This window comes from Mus musculus, chromosome 8, assembly GCF_000001635.26.
Source record: "Mus musculus strain C57BL/6J chromosome 8, GRCm38.p6 C57BL/6J".
NCBI lineage: Eukaryota > Metazoa > Chordata > Mammalia > Rodentia > Muridae > Mus > Mus musculus.
In genome coordinates this window covers 118,117,767-118,143,479 of record NC_000074.6, presented here as the reverse complement: position 1 = coordinate 118,143,479, position 25,713 = coordinate 118,117,767, and the positions used below count along the sequence as shown (strand labels likewise).

The 25,713-nt window shown below is 45.4% G+C and overlaps 1 protein-coding gene and 1 non-coding gene across 2 annotated transcripts in view; both read right to left on the bottom strand.

The window, feature by feature from the left end:
* The window catches only part of Cdh13 (cadherin 13), a 1,184,913-nt gene extending 1,181,450 nt beyond the window's left edge, over positions 1–3,463 (bottom strand). Inside the window, exon 1 of the mRNA XM_017312550.1 lies at positions 3,353–3,463. Coding sequence (XP_017168039.1) covers positions 3,353–3,448 — 96 coding nt within the window. The 5' untranslated portion in view covers positions 3,449–3,463. The remainder of the gene's footprint in view (positions 1–3,352) is intronic.
* Positions 3,464–22,396: 18,933 nt separating this feature from the next.
* Positions 22,397–22,526, bottom strand: Gm25200. Its single transcript, XR_003947690.1, has one exon. It is a non-coding gene; the product is annotated as a small nucleolar RNA SNORA51 (small nucleolar RNA).
* Between the last annotated feature and the right edge of the window lie 3,187 nt (positions 22,527–25,713).

Here is a 25,713-nt window from a genome sequence, read left to right as displayed (position 1 = left end):
CAGAGAAATGCTTAGCACAGCTTACTCATGTATAAGATAGGGGAATGAAGCCAAGCACCCTGATTCTAGCGTTTAAGAGGTTGAAGCAGATTCCTGCCAGTTTGACCATAGTCTGGGCTACACACTGAGTACCATACCAGCCAGGACTACATACTAAGACCTTGTTTTGAAAAGCAAAATCAGGGCTGGAGAGGTGACTCAGCAGTTAAGAGCACTGACTGCTGTTCCAAAGGTCCTGGATTCAATTCCCAGCAACCACATGGTGGCTCACAACCATCTGGAATGGCATCTGATTGATACCCTTTTCTGGTGTGTCTGAAGACAGCTACAGTGTGCTCATCTAAATAATTTTTCTTTAAAAAAAAAAAGAAAAGCATAATCAAGGATATATTGAAGGTGGAATCAAAGGTGACCTCTTGATTCATTTCCTGTGACAATCCAATGAGGTCACTGAGTTGGGTTCAGAACAACTCACATGGTTCCGTCCCCAAATGCAGCCATTTGCTTACAGTATTTACATTCAAAACCAGTTGGGAAAAGAATGACATTCATTCTTGACCCTCATTGCTATGTAAGTACAGGCAGAGCGGAATGGAGCTTTGAAAGTCAAGGGCCTTGAGCCAAAGGGAGTTCCCTGCCTTTTTGGTCCACAGGTTAACGTGAGAGAGTAGATCCACCCACACTTACACTTTACTCTGGCTGGGGCAGAGGTCAAGCCTTTGGTGGGACCAATCAGCCTACAAAGTCTGAGATGTTTACTCTTTGGCCCTTCCAGGAATTCTGTCTAAAAGAAGAGAGAGATCTTATACAGTCCATGTCAGAAGGGTCCAGTTTAGCCCTTCTCACTGAACCAGCCAATTAATTAGGTTCTGGAACTGCAATAGCGCAACCGGCCTTTCCCAGCCTCTCCCCCTCTTTGGGTTGCCTTGGCAGAGACTCAGCACAAACCCTTCCGCCTAACTGGGCAGATGCATCTCTGAAAGTAACAAGTGCAACAATATAATAATTACTTAATGAGTAGGCAGTTTAATGAGAGCTCAACACCAGCGCACTCAACACAGAGAAACGCAAACCCAAACCAAAAACGAGATTCGGTTGTCATCTGTTGGGTCCAAAGCACGGACAACATTGAAAGGAAGGCCAAGAAAGAGAGACCTCCCCCTGGGAGGGCAGGGTGAAGGGTGTGACCTCCGCACCAGCTCTCGCTAGTAACCGGCAGAGCTACAAACACCCAGTGTTTCCCAGCATCCCTGTCAATAAGTTTATTATGTAGATCTTGCCTCCAATATGGCCAATATAACCATTGTAATATTGTTTATGATAGTAAAAACTTGGAGGAGTATAGGCATTGTTTGATAAGAAGAGCGTGTGTGTGTGTATATATATAATGATATATATGATATATGTATATATAACATGAGTTATATATATTATACACATGTATATGTATGTGGATAAATTGGACCCAGTTCACTTAATTAGGTAAAGAAAGAGTGCACTAGCTCTAACAGCAGTGAGAAGAAATTTCCTAAGGTAAGAGGAAGACAGGGAAGTCCCCTCCCCTCTGTGTGTGTGTGTGTGTGTGTGTGTGTGTGTGTGTGTGTGTAAGGACACACTGTTATACAGGAAGAATATAAACTCACAAATACACCACACACACACACAAACACACTACACCATACCACAGATGCCAGCAAATCTGCAGAACATTCCTGCCCCTGTGACCAAACCCATCACCATGGTTGTCTGGGGAGAAGCGCACATGTTCAGAATTGTAGGTATTGTTACTGCAGGGAGTGTGTGTGTGCTACAGTACACCTATGGACATCAGAGACCAACACTGGGAGCTGACTGTCTCCTCCTGCCACTTGTGAGCTCCAGGGATCCGGCTCAGGTCAGCAAGTGTCTCTCCCTGCTGAGCCAGGCTAGCTTCAAACTTGCTGTGTAGCTGAGGATGGCCTTGAACTGCTGATCGTCCTTCCTCCACCTTTGGTGTGTTGGGATTTCAAGTGTGCATCACACTCAGTTCCATGCTGTCCTGGGGATCAAAGTAGGGACTCCACCATATAGGAGAGCTCGGTGCTCTCGTTCCGCTGTATTTTTAAATCACACCTAAGTGTTGTTAATCTAACTGAAAGTAAGTTTTTAAGTGACTTTAAGGTTAGTAACAGTGCTTCTTAAGAAAAGGTCCCTCCTATACAGTATGATATGTTTGCTATCTGCCTGGATCACCCTCCTTAAAACCCAAGAAAATATCAACTGTGTACTGCAGCAGCCCACCAGGCTGTACCCCACCCCTTCCTCATGTTAAAAAAAAAAACCAGCCACTATTTTCAAGGAACTGGCATTATTGGCAGGAAAGAAAAATCAATAAGCCATCAGTGTGAGGGCCTTAAAGTCAAGCTAGGAAGTTTGGACTCTGGCTACACCCTTATTGCTCAGAGACCTCCAGAGCTGCAGTGTGGACCCCACTGTCTGGTGCTTCCCCACACTGATGCAAGGGGCCACACTGACCCCCACCACCAAGCTGGGAGGGGCTGACACTCAGCACATGTTCCGTATAGGACTGTGGGACTCACAGCACAGGAAATATATGGACTCTCTAAGATGTTGGACTTGAGACTTAGGGAGATACCAACCAAGGTCCAAGGTTCCACAGCCATTAGGTAGAAGCCAGGAAGCGCTACCCAGACCTGCTTGCCTGAACTGGCATCAACTACATTTTGCCTTTCAATTAAATGAGTTCACACAGCAAGCAATGCATCTTGGTACCAGCTGCTTGGTACATGCCCTTCCTATCAGGACCCCATGATGCCATGATCAAAGTGTCTAATGACAGTGCTCAGACCATGCTTCTACACATGCTGTCCATGCACACCCCCTCAATGGGGAGGCTGATGCAGCTGCCATTGGGGTCCACCATCCAGATCTAACAGGTTCTCCCCACCCTAGACCCCAGATACTGCTGCAGCCCTTGACACTGCAATTCTTCCTGACTTAACCATCATATATGGTTCCCCTCACAATACACACACACACACACACACACACACACACACACACAGAGAGAGAGAGAGAGAGAGAGAGAGAGAGAGAGAGAGAGAGAGAGAGAGAGCGCTCAGGAAACATCACAGCTCAGCGTTGCCTCAACTCCCCAAGTTAGATCAGAGATCTCAGTTACTCCATGAAACACAGGCAGCCCTTTTCCCTCTGATCCTGGAGCTTGAGCCTATAGAGCAGCCCCCATATTGGTTTACCTCAGCTGCTGTGAAGCAGGAACTGAGACAGAGGCGGTGGGGAAAGGCTCTGAGGCACTCTAGCAAGCCCCGTGGGAAACTCATGCAAGGCTTACCTCACATGCTGTAATCACTGCGGATGGCCAGAATTTCACCAGTACACACTGCTGACTCAATAGGACATCCCGGAGGCTGCTGCATCTGTGCTCCATGCTCCTCGAGCCCACACCTCCTGCCAAAGGCTCTCTCCTGATCCTGCTGGAAAGGAGGAAGAAAGATGATTTAGGTTCTGAAAACCGTAGAGGCACCTTTCAGAGAAGGCTGGAGCCAGAAATCAAATTATTTCATAGGGACTTCTCTCCCTACCTTTTGCCTGTGCTTTCTTAAGTGCTGGCTTCATCCATGGAAAAGCACGTATGTATTCCAATACTCTGAAAACACAATCACAACTCAGCCAACCCCTTCCTCACAGACCCAGGAGACATGGGTTTAAAATTGGATTTACTGGATCAACCTGGGTCTTAAACCAACCCTGAGCTACTATGATAGCTTGTGCATGGGGTATTAGTTGGCTATGGAGCCAAAGGGAAGTGAGGAACCTTGGTCAACAACAAGGACACTGGGGGTGACTGAGAAGATGTCACCAAGGAGACAGGCAGAGCCTTGGTTTTAGGCCATGTTCATCCATTCATTCAGAATGCCCATCCTTATTTAGTGACTTCCCTCTGAATTTCGTCGTGGGGATTGGGGGCGGGGAGCTGAATGAGCCAGGCACATGTGCCTTTCATAAAGCTCCGTTCAAGTTCAGTGTAGACGACAGACAGACAGACAGACAGACAGACAGATCACCCCAGTGCTGAGAATAAAAAACGATTAAGGAGGGAAGCTGCTGGGAACAGTGGTGGGAATGGGTGACTGTGCCCAGCAGGTCCAGCTGGCTAGGATGTAGGAGACACAGGCGTAGGGAAGCAGAAAGCACCCTATTAAAGAGAGAAGTCAGACTCGGGCAGAGTGTGGGAATGGATAAAAGGGGAGGGAGGAAAGAGGCAGTCAGGAAAGCAGGAAGAGGTCAGCTTGACTTTGCTGCCCGCCTCCCAGGGTTACCCTTGATTTCTTATCATCATCAGTCCCTCTACTCCAGCAAGGTCAAAGTGTCTGTCTTGAACTGAACCCCTCCCGACTGGGGAACTAATTAAAAACTGTAAGGCTCCTAGCTACATCTGTAGCTGTGTTTAAATGATGTGGGATTCCCATGCTATGACAACTCTGGCTGGAAAGTAGCTGCATTTGTTTGACAAAGGTATGTAACGCTTAAATATGGTGGAAAACGCATATATAGGACATTTTCCTAAATTGGTAGCATATATATATATATATATATATATATATATATATATATATATATATGCCTGTGTGTTTGTTTACATGTGTGTTGGTGTTGGTGTTGGTGTGGGTGTGTGTGTGTGTGTGTGTGTGTGTGTGTGTGTGTGTGTGTGTATGTATGCGTGTTTGTGTGTATCAATCCATTTGACAGAGGCTATCCAGGAGCAGTAGGGCACCAGCCAACCCAGCATTTGGGAGACAGAGGATGTAGACAACGATGAGGGGCTTAAGGTCACCCTCAACCACGTAATGATTTCAAGGCTAGCCTGGGCTACATCGAAAGCTTGTATCAAATGCCACAAAATAACAAAAGAGAAATACTTGTCAATCCAATTTCCCTGTTAAAAACTCAAAGGCACAGTCCAGTTCATCTCTTTGGATCTATTCTGGAGCACTGGCCTACAGGGGCACATGGGCACAAAGAGTGACTCATAGTGGTTCTACAACGGTCTCTCTCATTCCTTGAGAACACTCAAACCAAAGTTTAAAGCTAAGCATGCACACACACACACACACACACACACACACACACACACAGAGAGGGAGGTTGGGGTGGGGAGAGGACAGACAGACATTACTAAAAGGCACTGGGTGGAGTATTTAGCTCCAGGCAGCATTTAAGGTGAGCTTACACACTTTATAGCAGCCCTTTCTTCCTCTCTTGGTTATTCAGCATTCCTGTGATGCATAGCTTCACCCACATTTGCCTTTTATAAAGGGAGTGACCTGCCGGGGCTGCACATACAGAACACAGTGGAGCCATGTGAAAGCATCTTTCCACTGGGCATCTCTACTCTTTGGCCCATCTGCTGATGTCACTCATGAGAAGCTATGTCTGGGCATGCCTGCATCATGGACAAGTGTGTGTCTCCCTGCATATCCCAGCATGCCGAGCATCTTAGGGTATAAAACAGTGCTCTCTCCACTCCAGGCTGCTGACGCCACTCCAGATTTATTGCATTTATTTTAAAACAACAAATACTCTCAATTATTTCCACACTGCTCAGGACCATAATTTACTCGGAGGTATGAGCTATCAAGTTTCGTGGGGATTGCTTCAAAATGTCAGATCTGAAAGATGACTCCCCTGTTAGTGAATACGAAACACCCATTTATATTTTTCATTTTTACTTTGATTTAATTTTCAGACAGTTCAACTTTCTCCCCATGCCTGAGTGCCTAAATTCATTCCACTTGTCAAAAGAGACAAATTTTCATAATTACAAAATAAAACATGGTGGCCCTTCCTTGGTGACCGTATATTTCACTTCCCCCACCCCCAGATGAAAATGCCTCTCTTGGTCGAGTTGACTTACTTCTGACATATTTCTATTGTGGCCCTGCTTAGAAAGAGGCAAGGGTACAGGCTAAGCACTCAGTAATGTTATGTTAATGGGCATCCATAAGAGGGAAGATGAAACCCCCTAGCCCGGCTCGGTTACGTTCACACCTTTTCTGTAATTCACAGTGAAAAAGAAGTCACTGTTCTGAGATTATGACCACAGCATGAAATATGCTCTGTTTCAGTCTCTAATGATTCTTCCTCCCTTGGCCGAAAAGCCTCCAGTCCTGCCAGGAGACTCTGCTGGCTGCTCATTTCAGAGAAGTCAGAAACATGAGAGTTTTCTTTCTGTAGCTATTGGGGACATTCACAGGATGTAGTGTGTTGGGCGACGGGGTAAGGGGGAGCTTTACCTAATAAACTGCCAAGTTTTCCATTTACCAAAGTAATGTATGTTCTTTATATAGAAGTTTTGAAAAAAACACACACACTACAGAACGAGCTAGAACGAGCTGACCCACAACCCCACCATCCAAAGCAAAACACAGAGTGTGTGATGGATTAGACCTTTTCTTCTTTTTAACTTTATAATTAAAATTTTCTTTTGACTTGGTTGGGCTCGTGAATGCCTAAAAATGGATGCTCTATAATTAGAAATCTTGTATCTTTTGAAAGGGTAGAAATACAAGCATGCAAACACAGTATCCCTTGAAGCCATGGATGGAACCACTCGATTCTCTCTCTAAGGCTGTCGGATGGCCAGCCGGGTCAGGCTGCCATCAGCCATTCCCTGCCCACAGTACCAGGAAACACCATCAGTTCCCAAGGGAAGATGCTGGAATTCACAATTCAATGGCTCCTCCATGCTGATAAGGATAAGAGAGGGAAACTGTGGAGAGAAGAGAAACTTCAGGACAAGATGTGAATCATGGAGTGGGGTAGCACAGGGAGTAGGGGGAGTGTGAAAAGTGGGGAACCATGGAGAGTGGGGGACCATAGGAATTAGGGGACCATGGGGAGTGGAGGACCACAGGGAGTGGGGGACCACAGAGAGTGGGGGAGCACAGGGGGCTGGAGAAGCACAGGGAATGGAGAAGCACAGTGAGTGGAGGAGCAGAGAGAGTGGGAGAAGCACAGGGAATGGAGAAGCACAGAGAGTAGGGAACCACAGAGGTTGATCATCTTTAAGAGCTGACTTCAAGATGGAGAACAGCGAAAATACTTCTGATGACCACAAGCATCCACATGCGTTGATTCAGACTTTCATCTTGCTACACACTGGGAATCAGTGTCTTAGCTTGAGACAAGCACTCAGGAGGGCCCCTGGGTGCTGTTTATTGTGTTATACCCCAGGGAAGGGACGGCAAGGAGGAAGAGTTGGGAATGAATAATCTGAGCTGAGAGGCCATCTTGCCAAAGGCCTCAGCGGACCTCATGGGAAACTGTGTGCCCTGGATGGCCCATCAGAGATGGTTTGAGAGGCCAGTCGTCTATGCTGCCTGTGTTTGCTGCTCACTGACTGGGCCAGCACTTTAGCCAAGGCCATTTCCAAGCCAGCTGATATCCAGGGGTCTTTAATCAGTACCTCACCAGTCCTAAGAGAACCAAATGACTCTCACGACACCACTGTCCTCTCTCACTATAGCAGTGACCCTAGCTCAAGGAAAAGTGATATAGTTCACCAGACATTTCAAGATAGTCTTCTGGGGTCAGTCTGGAAGTCAGAGGTGCTACAGGAGAGCCCAGAATTCAGCAATGAACATGGTGATAGAGGGACCTGTCGTGTTTGAATATTAAATGTCCTCCATGGCCTCATGCATAGCTGTCAAGTGATAGGCTTTGGAGAGTCACTGAATCCTGAAGGCTGTGACATAATCAAGGGATGAATCTCTTTGCGGATTCAAAGAAAATGTTGACATTCTTGGGATGGGGCTAATTTGGAGGGTGTTATTCATTAGCCTGAGCATCCTGGGGTTATGGCCTGCCCTGGATCCTTCCTGTATCCCCCCTTTCCTTGCTCCCCATCCATACACTGTTGATGTAGCGATGTCTTCTCCGAGTGTATGGCATTAAGACCAAACCTACTGAAATTGTGACCCCCAACACACATTCTCCTGTGAAACCAGTCTGCATGCAGGAAAGGTGCTTGAAGATTGCCTGGCATGCTCATCAACAGGCTGCTATGTGCAGAGAAAGAATGCTGCCTACTGATACCCGAAATCGACATTAATCCCGAAGTCCTTCTTCTACTGCCACCAGAGCTGCAACCCCAGATCTAACAGCTGAGCAAACTGGCTGTTTCTAAAGCACAGTGGCTAAAAGGGCAGAGCATTCACCCCCTGTGCCGGGAAGGTCCTCAGTACCTTGGCAGGGTTCACAGACAAAGGTGGTGTTGTGTTTACTAGAGGACGGTGACATTGGGCAAAAGGAAAGGTTTCCTCTAGCAAGTCCCATGTCATGGCAGCACATGTCACACAGAAATCTCTTTCTTTCTTGCTCTGGTGCCCAGCTGTCCTCTCACACGGTTAGGCATGAGCTGCTGTCCCTATTCTCATTCAAGAAATGGGAAAAGTGAGACCCAAGTTCTTGCCCAAGTGCTCCTTATGGACTGCAACACTGAGCACATTCTATTACACATCTGTTACTACCTGTTAGCATGGCCAATCGCTGGCCCATGTTTCCACCCATTCCCTACGGTGATACTTTTCTACCATCTGAGTGACAGTACTTTCACTGCAATCATTACTGTCTATGAAGAAGACACCAGTGTGCCTCTTGTAGACAGGGATGGACCGTGAGCCTGACAACCTTAGCAGGGAAGAACGTCCAACCTCTATAGAAGGACTGGATATCTCACTCAGACTTAGGACAATGCAGGTGAGCATCTTTGGAAGAGATGCTCTCTATTGGAGGGTACATAGGTCTTGTCATTGATCTAGCAGCCTATCATGGGGACAGAATGGTTATTTAAACCTCTGCTCCTTCCCTGGTCTTTTTCCAGATTGAATGTGCCCCCCATCTAAAGTAAATGATGAGTCTTTTGACAGACTGATTAAGGAACGGCAAGGAAAAGAGAATAAGACTCTCCCCCAAGACCTGCCTGTCCGACTAAACCCATCCCATGATGTGAGCAACCCTGAACCACAGCAGGTGAAGAGAGTTCATGGTTTAATAATATTGGGAAACAGCGTGTGCCTAGAATCCCAGTACTTGGGAGGCTGATGCAAAAGGAGAGTCAAAAGTTTAAGGCCAGCTTGAGATTTATGTTATGTGTTCCGGTCCGCCCTGGAATGCAGGGTAGACCCTGTGTCTAAAGCAAAATGAAAAGAAAGGAAGGAGAAGAAGGAAGGAAGATAATGGGGAGAGAGGGGGGGAGGAAGAGGAGGAAGAGGGGAGGGGAGGGGAGAGGGGAGGGGAGGGGAGGGGAGGGAAGGAGGAGGGGAGGGAAGTTGGGAGAGAGGGAGGGGGAGGGAGGGAGGGAGGAAGGGAGAGAGAGAGAGAGAGAGAGAGAGAGAGAGAGAGAGAGAGAGAGAGAGAGAGAGGGAAAACAACCTAACAACCTTCAGCACACTAATTTGTCATCCTGGGCCTCAGTTTCTCCATCTGTAAAGTCGAAGGCTTGGAGTGAGTTATTACTAAAAATCTGTACCATCCTGGACAGTCCACAGGAATACTGACTCCAGATTTCCCTCTGGGTATGGGGAGGGGGCGAGAACAATGTAAAACTAACATCCAACAGCATAGTCCAAGACACTCTCGGGACAACACAGCCAGCTCCCCGCAGTGTCTGGTGCCTGGTGACCAATCACAGGTAGGATGCGTTTATGTGAGAAGTTGGGTTTTCTTGTTTGTTTCCAAATGTTCTTGTGTTGCTACGGATACATAACAGACACATTCACAGACAAAGACCCAAAGCATGCTGTACTAACCCCCCAAAGCTCACTGTAATGTTTAGGCTCTAAATTGAAATTAGAATTACAAATAAAAAAAATGACACTGGAAATTATTTTTAAGACTAAAAACAACTTCTACTCTACCCCTCCAAAGTAGAAATGGCCTTCCGATTCAGCGGTTCTGTGGGCACCCCCCAAGTCAGAATGTCTCAATTCCGGCAATGCAGTTGCTACCCTCTCAACTGAAGTTGTCGTCGTCGCGTGTGGGAGCATTGTGATTTACATTTGCCGTTTATAAAACAAATTAGGCAGAAAAGAAAGAATCTTATAATCCCGAACACATTCGGCTTCCCAGATTTGGGGAAGGTAAATGGATGAAGGAGAAGCATGTGATCCTCAAAGCAGCAAATAATGATGCTAACGGCCACTAATGCTTCCATTCCTGACGGTTGATAAATGAGCTGAGTTGTTCCCGGATAACTCGTAAGCCATGGATTAGCAAAACCTCGCAGTCTGAGCTCCACTTTTGACTGCACTGTCCTGTGAGGTGTGCACACTGGAGATGAGCTGCCGGCTGAGCTGCCAGGGCTTCCCGTCCCAGTGGTTCTGTGTCACACACGCACACACAAAATCACACACACACAATCACACACACACACACACACATCTCTCTCTCACACACACACACACAAGATCACACACAATCACACACACAATCACACACACACAATCATACACACACACATCTCTCTCTCACACACACAAGATCACACACACACAATCACACACACACAATCATACACACATCTCTCTCTCTCACACACACACACAAGATCACACACAATCACACACACACAATCACACACACACAAGCACATACACACAATCATACACACACAGACACACACAATCTCTCTTTCTCTCTCTCTCTCACACACACACACACACACATACACACACACACATACACACACATACACTGGCTCAGCCACCTTATCAAGCACCTCAAGTTTGGAGCCATCTAGAATTGGTACCCACCAGTCACTGCTCGACCTTGGCTTGGCCCAGCTGCTTTCTCCTCTCACTTGGAAGATGCTGCAGTATATGCCCATCTGCCTCCTCCTCCCCCAACTCTGCCCCGTTCCGGTTCCATACAGCAGGATGCCTTAAACACAGAAGTCAGTTCCCTTGATAGCTTCCTTGACTCAGTCTGCACAGAGAAGCCAGGCTTCCACATCTCATCATCTGGCCTCACACCCTTACCTCTTTCTGCCAGCACCCACTATACTCCAGCTTGCTGGTCCCTGCTCTTCCTAAAACTTCGTAGCTAAGGTTTCCTTTCATTGCCCCTTCTTCACACGTCACAGCAACTGTTCGCTCCTTCGGAGCTGTGGCTTCCAGACTCATCATCTTCCCCTCAAGTCCCCCTCCCCCACCCCATCGCCCTGGCTGACAACATTTCTCCCAATATACTCTTTCTTCATTTTTCTTAAAATTAATTTGTATTTACATGAGCATGTCTCAGTGAGTGTATGGCAAGTGTGTGTGTGTGTGTGTGTGTGTGTGTGTGTGTGTGTGTGTGTGTGTGCGTGTGTGTGTATGCACTTACCCTAGGAGACCACAGAGGGCATCAGATCTCCTGGGATTAGAGTTGCAGTCAAGAGCAGCCTGGTATGGGTGCTTGGCATCAAGCTCTGGTCCTCTAGAAGAACAGAAAATGCTCTTAACTAAGGAGCCATCTCTGTGGCCCCATTATTTCCTTCTTTTTGTATCTGTCATTTAGCATTTGTAAATAGGTGCTGCTATTTTCCATGCACACTAAATTTTCCTAAGGAGAATAGACACAGAATAAATCTGAGAAGAAGAGAGAAGGGGAAGGGTAGAAAATGGGGAGAATATAACAAGAAAATGATACTTTGGGGTGCCTACAATTATATTTTTGTCATGCCTAACACTTTAATATCATTAAATTACACTATTTAAGGATATAACACAATATTATTAAGTGACATTATTCTTTAATTTCAAACCATACAGCAAATATTTGTCGCTATAAGTGTTCCCAGGAAGCATGCCTTAAAAGTATTGTTTTTTTTTTTTGTTTTTTTTTTTTTTTTTACAAGATGATGTCTGAATTTGAGAGTATCGGTGCAATCAAGTGGAGGTTCTAGAATTTATAGGGATGAACTAAAACAGGTTTGTGAACCTCCACCCAGTTACATTGCCTTTGGATACCCAACAATGTTATTTACAAGTTCTGAAAGAAAGCCACAGGGTCGGGCTCGGTGCTCTTCCCCCAACTGCCTCCAGAAAGCACCTCCTACATCCTTGTTCATTCATCTGCTTATTCACATAGTCCATATCTATCCTTTAAACCCAGCCAGCTTTGGTGAGCTGGATTTCCATAAAGCAGCAGGCTCATGTGAAGGGCTTCTCTCTGTATATGAAATCAGGAGATTTCGCTTTGAAGGCCAACAGTCTACTGATTACGTCATTACAAGAGCCAATCCAACTTTGTGACAAACTTATGCATTGTGTTGGGCTAGATGGTATCTCTATCCTTCCTCACCTACCTAAGTCATTCTCTGATTGGCTTAAATGGATGTCTGATGGCCAATTAGCTGGGTAGGAAGTGGAAGGCGGGACTTCCTGGGAGGGAGAAAGGAACTCTGGGAAAAAGAAAAAGGAAGGTTTTTGGTTTTTAGCTCCAGGAGACATCAGAGAACTATGGACCTGAAAGGTACAGCTAGCCACAGGCTGGATGGAGCTAGGTAGTTGGGTTAACTTAGATGTGCTAGTTGAGAGTCTGCCCAGCTAAAGCCTATGTTTTGAAATATTAAAAAATCTCTATTAAAAAATCTTTATTTGGAGAACTAGCTAAGTTAAGAAATAACTTATATTAACTTCCAGCATTAATTTCTATTGATAACCACTTTTATAGCATCTCTTGTATTTGAGTATGTGTGTGTATGTGTGTGTGTGTGTGTGTGTGTGTGTGTGTGTGTGTGTGACCGTGTGACCACAGAATAACTTCAGGTGTTGATCCACAGGATCTCTCACTAACCTGATCAAGTAGATCAGATAGAGTAGGCCCCCTGGCCAGAGAGCCTGGGGGAATCTACCTATCTCTTATTCTCCAGTGATGATTATACAAGGGAGTTCTCACACCTGGCTTCATTTACATAGACTTTGGAGAGTGGCCTCTATCTTCACGGTTGCAAGGCAAGTACCTCTAAGGATCCAGCAGTCTCTCCTGTCCCATATTTTAGTGTTTTGGCACTGGTTCTCTCCCTCTCCCTCTCTCCCTCTCTCCCTCCCCCTCCCCTCCCCCTCCCCCTCCCCTCCCCTCCCCCTCCCTCTCTCCCTCTAGCTCTCATTCTCTCCCTCTAGCTCTCATTCTCTCCCTCTCCTCCTTCTCTCCCTCTTTTCTCCTCCTCTCTCCCCTCCCCCTCCTCCTTCCCTCTCCCCCTTCCCTCCCCCTCTCCCTCTTCTCTTTGCAGAGGAGAACAGGCAGCAGGAACGACCTAAAATGTAGAGTCACTCTTGTCTCAGTGCCCCCCCTCACACTGTACATTTTCTTTGTTTCTATTTATAAGAATTCAAATTAAAATTTTAAGGTCAAGATGAGACCCAAAAGAGACATGAACACAAACTGCAGCCCAGGCTACTATACCCAGCCAAACTCTCAATTATCATGGTGAGTATTTTTAACTTGCTATTAGGACTCTTGGGTTGAAAGGTGAGGGCTCACACCAAGGATGAGGTAAGTCGCAGCAGATAAAAGAAGAACTGCTCCTTGAGTTTTGTTTCTTTCTTCCTCCCCCTTCCTAAATGGTGAGAGATGCTTCCCTCTGAATGAGTCATCTTCTCCTGAGAGACTCTGAAGTGGTCTGTGATTTGATTGCTTTTCCTGTGGTAAACATACCCAGGAAGGAAAGCCCCAGACACACAGATAAAGGACCCTGTGAAATTCAAACACTTTCATCTGTTTCTTTCTCAAATGACACAGACTGAAGATGGCTTTTAATGTAACATGCGCACCCTCTTTCATACTGGAATTATTAATCAAGGCCCCTGAATATACTAACTTGAAGTCTAAATACTTGGGGGAGCCGCTCGTTCGCTAATGGGATTCACCATTGATTGATCTAGCGCAGTCATTTCATATGTGGAAGTCACAGGCTGGCTTTCATCATCTGTTATGTCTTACCGTTAAGATACTATGGCGCCTCTATTCCTGCTTCTTTTTCTCTCTAGACCCTTTTCTTCAACTATTTTGATAACTTACAAAGGCGAGAGAATGTTCAGTGATGGGGGAGGAACATCAGAAAAATTTTTTGAAATTCATTGTACCCCAAAGGCTGACAGCCAGAATATACTTTCTGGTACATAAGAAAGAAAAATGTATTTGGTATGACTGGCTGTTAATATGTCACCAAGATAAGTCATAAGTCTTATTCTTAGGAGTCTTAATAAAGGAACTCACTTGGGATATACAAAAATAATCGCCCAGAGGCTCTACCTGTGACTAGAACCTGGGGAAATTTTGGAAGTGTTCGTTCATAGAGACATTTAAAAAGACATTGCCCGAATTTATCATCGTCATAAATTTTTGCTGACCAAAAAAGTTTCCTTACAGTAATTTACGATGCCCGTCATAAAATACTTCATCAAAAGGAAACTGTTAGATTTAATACAAAACCGTAAACTCCCAAGGACTCGGGGACAATAGTCTCTGCCAGTCTCTGTTATAGACTGATGATCAATGGTTGCTATAAGCCTCAATACCTGGTGTCACTTTCATTAGAAGCCCATGCCTTCTGGGTTCTCATACAACTCTGTTGTGTTTGTTTCCTTCTGGGACCCCAGGAAGAGACAAGTTCTGACATGGTGGGTGCTGGATCCTTCACTCTGCCAGAGCAAAGGATGCTGTGCTCTGAACGCATTAGCTGCATGATTAAAAGAAGTATCGTGGGCCCGGCAAAGCCAACACCTAGATGCATATCACTGTGCACAAGCACAGTGCCTGATGCCCTCAGGGGGAAACTGGCTTAGCTAGATGATCCTGGGTGCCTCAACCCACTGGTTTCCTTTTATCATTGGCTTGGGTTAGCTGCTACATAGCTAACGAGCCCCTCAGAAGGAAGAAGTCTATCCCCTAAGAACGGGGCTCTCAGCTTTCCATCTTTCTGTCCTTCTTGACAATCATTTAAAGCAATAAAGGCAAACATCCTGGCACCAATCCTGGCATACCTATGTGCACCAACCTCAGCCTACCTGGGTGTGCCAAACTCCTCTTGCTCATGTGCTGCGGCCCTGAATGTCACTGTGGATTCCTCCCTCCAGGTGTGCCTGCCAGCACAACTAGGTTTTTGTTTTTTTGTTTTTTTGTTTGTTTTTTGTTTTTTTGTTTGTTTTTTGTTTTTTGTTTTTTGTTTTGTTTTGTTTTGTTTTTGCCTACAGTGAAACTCTTGGTCTTCCTCTAACCCTGTAAGGGTTTCACTGTTTACTTGAATTCAAACTTCCTTCAACCATAATGTCTAGGGGTGGTGATAAGGGGGCTGACTCGATGGATCAGACACTTGCTGTGTATGTGTAAGGATGGTAGTGGACCCCTCTACCTGGGATTAGAACATGGAGACATTTTGAAATTGTTCTTTTGCAGAGACATGAATAAATGAATGGGCATGGAAGTCATATATATATTCATTCCCAGGTACCTTAGAGGCAGAGACTGTGAGTCCCCAGGACAAGGTGGCTAGCTAGGCTAGCCAGCTGACAGCATCCAAGGAGAGATTCTCCCTCAGTAAATGAAATGGGGAATGATTTAAGAACATATCGAATGTCACCTTCAGACCTGCATATGCATGAGGAGCCATGTGCATAGATCTACATACGTGAAAATATTTATACATACACAAGCATCTCTGTATCTTTGACTCTCTCTCTGACTATGTCTGTCTCTCCATCTATCTATTTGTGCCTCAGTCTCTCTATCACACACACACACACACACACACACACACACATCATGACATTCGAGTTGTGTGTTCCTAGCTCCATGAATGTTGTTATAGTCTTCTCTTGGGTACAGCCTGTCACTAGTGGCCTGCTCTAATGAGACATGGGAGTCATGCTATCCCTCAGTGTTTGTACTGAGCTCTCTCTTTCTCTCTCTCTCTCTCTCTCTCTCTCTCTCTCTCTCTCTCTCTCTCTCTCAATAAATATAGCCAAAGCTTTGCTCGACAGATATTACTCTGACAGACCTTTCACAGTACCAACAGTAGTCTACATGTCTTCATTTTGTAAGCTATACACAGATACAGGAAGAGCCCGAGTCTTAGGCCTCATCACTCCATTGAGATGCTGTTTCTGCTTGTTTCCTGCCCCGATTCATCTCTAATGGTACCTGTCACAACCCTTCCATCCCTTCCAGCTTAGGTTAATCCAGCACCAGATTCTCTCCCGAGGATTCCTTCCCCTCTGCTCCTATAGAAAAGATCATTCCTGCCTTATTCATTTGCCACTAATGTTCTCCATAACTTCTGTACATATATTTTATCTTCTACACAAGGTGGAAAGTTCACGGAAGACAAGGATTCATCTTTGTCATGATTCAGGTTTATATTGCTCAGGTAACATACTACCATTAGGTATCAGGCCAGGAAGAATTTATCAGCTTTACATATCAGGTGGATCCACAAAACTATGGCACCTGGAAATCTCTACATCAAGAATCCAGCTGAAAAGACATAGGACCTGCTTTCCTCATCACACCGGAGGTCTAAGTTGGAAAGTGTAGATGTAAGTTGCAGTGTTGGCAGCCAAGAGAGATGGTGACAGAGTAGGAGGGGAGAGAGAGAAGGAGGGAGGGAGGGAGGGAGGGAGGGAGAGAGAGAGAGAGAGAGAGAGAGAGAGAGAGAGAGAGAGAGAGAGAGAGAGAGAGAGAGAGAGAGAGGAAAGGACACTGAAGAAACTTGTGAAGCAGAATGAAAGTGTACATCCAAAGACCTTGGAATCTTGGAGGAGGGCATCAGATAAGGTAGACCAGAAGTCAGCCCAGCAAACCAAGGAGACTGAAGAGATGCCCTTCCCAAGAAGATGACATGTACAGAAAGCTCAAAAACTTTGAGCATGCAACACTTAAGAAAAGGTCAATGGTTGGAGATTAGAGTTAAAGAAGGTAGGTGGTGAGGAAGAAGGCTGGTGATGTAGACACATCAAATACTGAAAGCTCTCGAGAAACTACTCTCTTGAACAACTCACTCTCTGTTTGAGCCTAAGCTGTTCCCCTTAAAGATGAGTGTTTTTGGTTGAGTCAAGAAGTTCTGTGGCCAGGAGGGCCATCCATAGACAGTGCACACTGGGAAGTGAGAGCAACCATAATGAACTAAGAACTCAGCTCACTGGAGGGCCTTATACTCTGTGCTGTGTTGACATTAAATGGAGGGAGGGTGAGGCAAAGAGTGCACATAGAAGGTTGGTGAAGAAACAAGCACCCAGGCACTGCCATGGGCTAACTGGATGTGTTTACCACAAACTTAACACACTTAAAAAAAAAATGTAAATATCAACAATTAACACACAGCAGATGTGTCTCAGGGACATGCCAAGTGTTTATCATGAGGACAAACACAGGACATATATGAGTGTCTATCTTCACAAGACCTAAATTAGGCAGGCACTTTATCTGTATTGAACAGAGGAAGAAGTGAAATGTCTATCAATTGAGATATCTTCTGGTCTCATGTGGGCATTCTCAGCTGAGCTGCATTAAAATCCCAGTAGAGACATACCCTAAGACTCTATCTAATGGTCTTTCCCTTCTTCTCTTGGCTTAACTACAAAGTTTACACAAACTTGACCTGAGTCCTGCAAGAACTAAAGAATGAAGCTCACAGGGAGTAGGGAAATTAAAAGGCTATCCCTGCCTAGGTCCTAATTATAGATAATCAGAGAAAAAAAGTCAGCTTGAAGGCTAGCCAGATATGCACAGCCCTGGGTGCCTTTTAAGGCAACAGTCAAGAGGGGAAGAACCATTAACAAGTCCTCCTGGTGACTACAGTCATTATGGTGTTCTTTAATAATAATGAGAAATCAATTCATTCCTGCAAGGCCAGCAGCATGCTGCTCTGTAACCCCACAGCCCAGGAAAAAGCCACAGAGCCACTGGTCCTGTATGGAAGACTGGACTGCCCTGGGCAGGACAGGGAGGCCAACTGAGCATCAGGCCAGAGGTTTCTAGGAAGGAGTGAATTTCTATGTGGTTCTTTAAGCAAGTAGCAAGCCTAGGACGGTATAAGAGACTCGGGATCTCACAGAGATGGAAGAGCAGGAGGAAGAGGAGCTGACAATGATTCAAGGACAGATAGGGCCACTCTGTAGTGGCCTACCTTCAAGACATATACAAGCTCTCGGTACAGTGATAGATGGTGACCGGCTGCCAAGCTCTCCCCACAGGATGCACTGGTCCCAGCTGCAGAGAGAGCTGTCAGCACAAGCCTTCAGCTGTCAGGCCCCTCGGGAATGCCCTTGCCCAAGGTCACCTGCTTCTCACGCTGATCACATCCAGAGGATATGGATACAGGAGGATAAGGGCTAAGCTCCTGGAGCCCAAAGAAGAGACATGAAGACACCAGATCTGGCTCCTGAATCCTCCGTCTGCCTTGCCTCAGCTCACCCTTGCTTTCTCTCCCTCCACAGGAGTCCATTTGCAATATGCTCCCCATAAACAACTGCATGACAACTGTGTCTCAGAGACCACATCCTAGGAAAGCAGCCTGCGACGGGCACATGCCTGTGTCTTACCATGTGCCAGGATCACTGTTGTTTCCCTGTCTTGATTTCATATAAGCCTTACCCATCCCACTGTGTGAGACAACCTCATCTGGGGATTTTTCATGGTAGCAGAAAGACAGTGATTGGGGCAAGCACAGACGGAAAGCAAAAGTACCGCATTGTGAAAGTCTAGACTGCAAAGGCGGTGTCTTAGCCAGGGTTTCTATTTCTGCACAAACATCAGGACCAAGAAGCAAGTTGGGGAGGAAAGGGTTTATTCAGCTTATACTTCCACATTGCTGTTCATCACCAAAGGAAGTCAGGACTGGAACCCAAGCAGGTCAGGAAGCAGGAGCTGACGCAGAGGCCATGGAGGGATGTTACATACTGGCTTGCTTCCCCTGGCTTGCTCAGCTTGCTCTCTTATAGAACCCAGGACTACCAGTCCAGGGATGGTACCACCCACAATGGACCCTCCCACCCTTGGTCACTAATTGAGAAAATGCCTTTACAGCTGGATCTCATGGAGGCATTTCCTAAAGGGAGGCTCCTTTCTCTGTGCTAACTCTGGCTTGTGTCAAGTTGACGCTCGAAACCAGCCAGTACAGGAGGGTTCATGAGAAGTCCTGCATGGACTTGGAGTTGGGGAAAATGTTTGAAGGTTGATGGATGGAAGGATCTGGGTCAAAGGGGATGATATTCGTAATAAAATGGGTTTTGAGGTGAGTGACTGAAGTTATGAATCAGATCCCCATTGGTGTTTTTCGAGAGACACAAGTAAATATTGGAATCACTTTTTAATTACTCCTGAGTGCTGGGTGTGCATTTAATATTCGACTTCACACAGACTCCGAGGCCCTGGCTTTTATTGGGTATATTAGTCAGGGTAATTAACACTAGCTGTTTTAATACACAACCCCAAATCTCAGAGGCTTAATGTAATAAAGGTTTATTCTCCCTCTCACATGGCAGACAGTTGGGTAGGGTGGCTCCTTTTGGCAACTCTCTTACAAGCAGCCCATGTCAGAGTGATTATATTTTCTATGCGTTTGAGTGTGTGTGTGTGTGTGTAGGTGGTGTGTGTTGACATGTGTGTGCATGTGTGTGGAGACGGATCAATGTCTTCCTTAATCATTCTTTAACTTGATCTTGAGAGTGTCTCTCACTGAACCCAGGGCTCCCCAGTTCAGCTAGACTGGCTGGTCAGAAAGCCATAGGAATCCTACTGTCTCTGCCTCCCCCATGCCCAGATGACAGTGACACACCCAGCTGTTACATGGGTGGGTGCCAGGGAATAAACTCAGGTCCTTGTGTTTATGCAACAAGCTGTTTGCCAATGGAGCCATCTCTCCTGCCCTTACCAGCATTTTCAACGTGACACAGGGATAGTTGGCCTTGCCTTTGAGTGTCTCTGCTAGCCACCCAGCTGTCTGCCCCCTCACTTTCACCCTCTGTCAATGTGCCACCGGGAAGCACACCCTTCTGAACTGAGAAGGCAAAGGGGCCCTTGCCTCTGGCTTCCTGTTGAAGCCACCTTCTTGGGAACCTGGCAGGAGACAAAGGGAAGAGGGAGCTCAAGTCCTCAGCTTCCTTCCTGTCACGTGGCACAGTCGAGGCTAATGGAGTCAACGGAGAGTAGTGTCGTCTACCTGATTTTCAACACCTCTCAGCATCTCCATGTGTCCTATGTGTCATTCATTTTCAGCTTTGGATTGGCCAACGCTGTGCTGTCCTTCCGACCAATCTTACTGCTGCTCTCTTTCGTTTCTAACACCTCTGGTCTCCATAGACCCTGTCCATGTCTTCATAGACGGCCCTTTAACTAAACATCTGTGGCTGGTTCCAGTATGAATGTGCCCTTAGACACAGACCTGGGGAAAATGGTGTCAGGCTCTTGGGAAATAGGAACATGAACTGAGATTTGGCCATCTTTCCCATCTTCCCATCCATTATCTTTTCTTCTGGGAAACAAACTCCATTCTCAGTCTCTATAACCTTTCATCCGTGTTTTACTTGGTTTCTGTTACACATAAAATGGGTTTCCTGGGGGAGGGGTGAAGAAAGGAGTCAGCAGTTAAGAGCACCGCTCTTGCAGAGGACCCAATTTGAGCTCCCAGCACTGCATTGATGGCTCGCAACCACCTGTGACTCAAGCTCTGAGTTCTCTGATGCCTCTGACCTCCACAGGGACCCATATAGAAACACACAAGAGAGAGAGAGAGAGAGAGAGAGAGAGAGAGAGAGAGAGAGAGAGACAGACAGAGACAGAGAGACAGAGACAGAGAGAGACAGAGACAGAGACAGAGAGGAAGGAGGGAGAGGGAGGGGGGCTTACCATCAATCTTTTTTTGGTCAACCCTTTTGTTCCTATGTAACATTTTGGGTTTATTCTGGAAATGTTGTTGTTGTTGTTGTTGTTGTTTTAAAGTATATTTAATCTGTCATTGGTATGACTATTCTTGCTCAGCATTCTTTTGATTCATGATATACCATTTACTGCCCACTTATTTTCAACTTTTCCATGTTACAGTTGGATTAAGATCTCGCTAACAGTGAACAGTTGTATTCTTTTTAAATCTAGTGTCAGTCTTTGTGTTTATTGCTGTTTATTTAGACCATTTACATTTAGTGTAATTAACAATACATTGGAGTTTAACGCTGCCTTCTTGTTTCTGCTTCTTCTTTGTTGCTAAGTTCTGTCTCATTCCTGAAACTCCAAGTTACCTGAACATCCTTTTATGCAGTGTGATGTGCCTGTAGTATTTCTTAGTGTATCTCTTTGTATAGGTGTCTTCTCATGTTTCCTGGTACTAGCCTTCCCCAGTTCAAAAGTCATAAAGAATTGACCTCCCTTTAAGTCCTTCTAAAATTCTCTACTTAAATCATTGAATTGTATTTCTTCTACATACACTGAAAACCTTAATAGACAATAGTTTTGCTTCAACATTATGAGAAAATTAAATTCAGTAAGAGAAGAATTTTATGTTTCTCACATTGTATTCTTCTTTCTTTTTTATCATATCAAGTTCTAATACAGCTTTTATATTTTCTTCCTGGTCTAGAGAATTTTCCTTAGCTACTCTTTTAGGATAGATCTACTGATAACAAAGACTCTAGTTTTTCTTAATCTTAACACATCTCCATTCCTCTCATATTCTTAAAGTCTGTTTTCACTGGACATAGATTTCTGAATTGATAGATCTCTTTAGCCATTTAAAAAGTACTGAGCACTCTTTCCTGGGGTCCATGGCTCATCAAAAGAAACTGGCTGTCATTTGGATTGTTTTCCAACTCAAGGTGTGGTTAAGGTAAGTTTTTCCCCACTCTGGCCCTTTCTAAGTATATTTCTTTGTCTTTGGTGTTCAAGGTCTGCTAATGAGTGTCTTGTATGATCTCTGTGAAACTGTGTTGTGTTGCTCAGTTTGTACATCATGAGGGTCAATAACTTGAAAATTGTGGGAGGTTCTTAGCCATTTGAAATATCTTCTTTCTTTTTTCCTGCTCTTCTATGGCTGTGATGTGTTCTCTTACACTGGGGCTGTCAGGTCTTTAAGGTCTGCTTCCTCCTCTGGATCCCTTTCACTGTATTGTTCTGTTCACAAATTCACTGGTGCTTCCTTCTTCCCATGCTGCTGTTTGATGTTTCTATTTAAAATGCCAGTTACCGATTCAGGTCCCAGGCTTTCCATTTTGGTCCTTCTGTCTGCTTCCATTGTTTTTCTCCTGAGACTTTCTGTTCCTCTGATGAAACCTTTTCATCCATTTTTTTTCCCCAGAGTTTGTTCCTGACTGTTCACTGAAGCATTTTCTCCTTCTTTCCAAATCCATGTCTCCCCATTCACAATACAGATCAGGCACAATGACCTGGGATAAGCTGTACAGGGAGTCGGTTTGCTCTGCCTCCTCTCCATATACCGTCAGCATAAGAATACAGTGTGTGGTAAGCAGGACTCCCTAAGGCACTGTCATGGGAGCTATTTTAAACTCCTCAGATAACTCTAATATGTTTCCATCCGGCTGTTGATTTCTACCAATTTTCTTTTCTTGTTCCAGTTGAGAATTTCTTGATTCTTGATATGACGAGTGACTTTCAATTATATCTTAAACATTTCCCCTCCAATATGGTGAGATATAGGGATTTATTTAAACTTCTGCCTCAGAAAGTACTGTGAAATTTAGATATCATACCACTTTTGTAATGGTTTGTATATTCTTGGACCAGGGAGTGGCACCATTTGGAGGTATGGCCTTGTTGGAATAGGTGTGACCTGGTTGGAGTAGGTGTGTCACTGTGGGTGTGGGCTTAAGATCCTCACCCTAGTTGCCTGGAAGTCAATCATCCACTTGCAGCCTTTGGATGAAGATGTAGAACTCTCAGCTCTGCCTGTGCCATGCCTGCCTGGATGCTGCCATGCTCCCACCTTGATGATAATGGACTGAACCGCTGAACCTGTAAGCCAGCCCCAATTAAATGTTGTTTTTTATAAGACTTGCCTTGGTCATGGTGTCTGCTCACAGCAGTAAAACCCTAACTAAGACAACCTTCATTACCAAACAGTGATAAAAGTCCAATTTCCTCAGACTTTGTCTTTGTCTGGGGTTAAGGGTGCTTGCTCTGTTACTAACAAATGGTGAGATTTCAGCCTTATCACTATGCCACTGTCTTGGGGTTACTATTACTGTGATGAAACACCATGACCAAATCAACTTGGGAAGAAAAGTGTGTATTTGACTTATACTTCCATATCACAGTTCATCATCAGAGGAAACCAGAACAAGAACTCAAACAGTATGGGAATCTGGGGACAGGAGCTGATGCAAAGGTCATAGAGGGGTGACTGCTTACTGACTTGCTCTTCATGGATTGCTCAGCCTGCTTTCTTATAGAATCCAGGACCACCAACCCAAGGATAGCACCACTCACAATGGGTTGGGCCCTTTCCCATCAATCACTAATTACTAGATGTGCAGGGACAAAGATGGAGCAGAGATGAAAGGAATGGTCAACCAATGACTGGACCAAGTTGAGATTCATCCCATGGCCAAGAATCAATCCCTGACACTATTAATGATACTCTATAATGCTTGCAGACAGGAGCCTAGCATAATTGTCCTCTGAGAGGCTCCACCCAGCAGGCAATGGAAACAGATGCAGAGGTCCATAGCTAAACATTAGATGGAGCTTGGGTAGTCTTTTGAAAGAGTTGAGGAAAGGAATGAAGGACCCGAAGAGGACAAAGACTCCACAGGAAGACCAATAAAGTTAACTAACCTGGACCTTTGGGGGCTCCCAGAGACTGAACCATCAACGGAAGAGTGAGCATGGGTTAGACATAGGCCTCCCGCACATATATAACAGATGTGTAGCTTGGTCTTCATGTGAGTCCCCCAACAACTGGAGCAGGGGCTGTCCCTAACTCTGTTGCCTGCCTGTAGATCTTGTTCCCCTAACTGGGTTGCCTTGTCTGGCCTCAGTAGGAGAAAATGTGCCTAGTCGTGCAGAGACTGAATGTGCCAGGGTGGGGTGACACCTGGGGGTTGGGGTGGGGCTCCCTTTCTCAAATGAAAAGGAGAGAGGAAGTGGGGGAGGAGTTATGGGAGGAGAAACTGGGAAGAGAGGGTTGTGGATATTGGGATGTAACATGAATAAAGAAGAAGAGAAAGAAAGAAGAAAAGAAAAAGAAAATACCCTACAGGCCGATATTATTGAGGCATTTTCTCAACTAAGGCTCCCTCCTCTCTGATGATTTTAGAAACTAGAAAGTACAGCCTCCGTTGATACCACCCTTGCCTGAGTGGGGCACCTAATCTCATTATTGTATCACCATGGCAATGTGAATATCTCGTGTATTACTTTCTCATTGCTATGAGTAAAATACTAGACAAAAAAAAAAAAAAACAATTAAAAGGAAGGCTGGGTTATCTTGGTTCACAGTTTGAAGAGGCACTATCCTTTGCTATGGGAGACATGGACAATTGTGACTCCAGGAGCTGAAGGAGTCCCACTCCTTTCTTAGCAAACCAGGAAGTAAAAAAGGGGGGAAGGAAGGCTGCACTCGGTTCACACTCTTCTTGTGTACTTAGAGCCACAGTCCATGGAATAGTGCTGCCTGCATTAAGGTGAATCTCTTCCCTTCTCAATGAACCTCTCTGGAAATACCTTCATGGACATACTCATTCAAGATAACGAGAACAATTAACCATCACACCATGCAACGAAGCAGTGGTTTTCAATTAAATGGCACAAACAGAAACGTCTTCCTTCCGCACCCAGGCCTAGAGTTCTGTCCTGCTTCAGATCCCTCAAGTCTATGCTGTTTGCTTACCTATGTGGTCTTTCTCAGTGATGGCTTTTTGGCAGATTGTGAAAAGAAGCCACAGCATACCTAGGGAGGGTGTGGGGGACTTGCCTTATCCAGGCTAATGCACCTCTGGAACTAGGAAGCTGGTCGGTTGATAAGCAAGACCCCCAAATGGACACAAATCAATTAGATGCTTTCATGTGGTGACTCTCCTATGGAATGCCCCGCAGGTGGCTGTCATTTGAAGCACTCAAAAATACCAGAAAATCCATCCCCAAACTCAGGTCCCGCTGAGCCCCTGTAGCTTCCAACAGCTTGACCTGTACTTTAAGGAAGGTGCTGGTGGCAGCTGTAACATTTTTTTGCATCTTGAAATGGCTTTCGGTGAAGTAAAGGGATAGCTGCGTATCACGGAAGACTCCAGCCCCTGGAGGCCCGTGGGACCTCAAATGCCGCCCAGAGTCGACTTCAAATTGCTCGCCTTGCTTTTCTCCCTTCCTGTCCATGCCCACTAGAATAGAAACACTTACCTCATAGCCTCATTTGACAGTTGCATGTCAAGCTTCTATTCTACATGGCAATTGCACTAAGCACACACTGAGAAATAGCAGCCAGTCAAATGTGAACCTGAACCATTGATCTAACTGGAGACAGATTTGACTGACCAGTGCAAATCCATGGCACCTATGTGCCTACCTGACACCTCATGTCCAAAGACTTAACTAATAAACAGTGGCACGTTGAGCCACTGATATAGTGCCACGATGCACCACTGGTGGGGTGTCACAATGTGCCACTGGTGGAGTTTGGCTTCAGATTCCTTCTTAACACACTTCTCC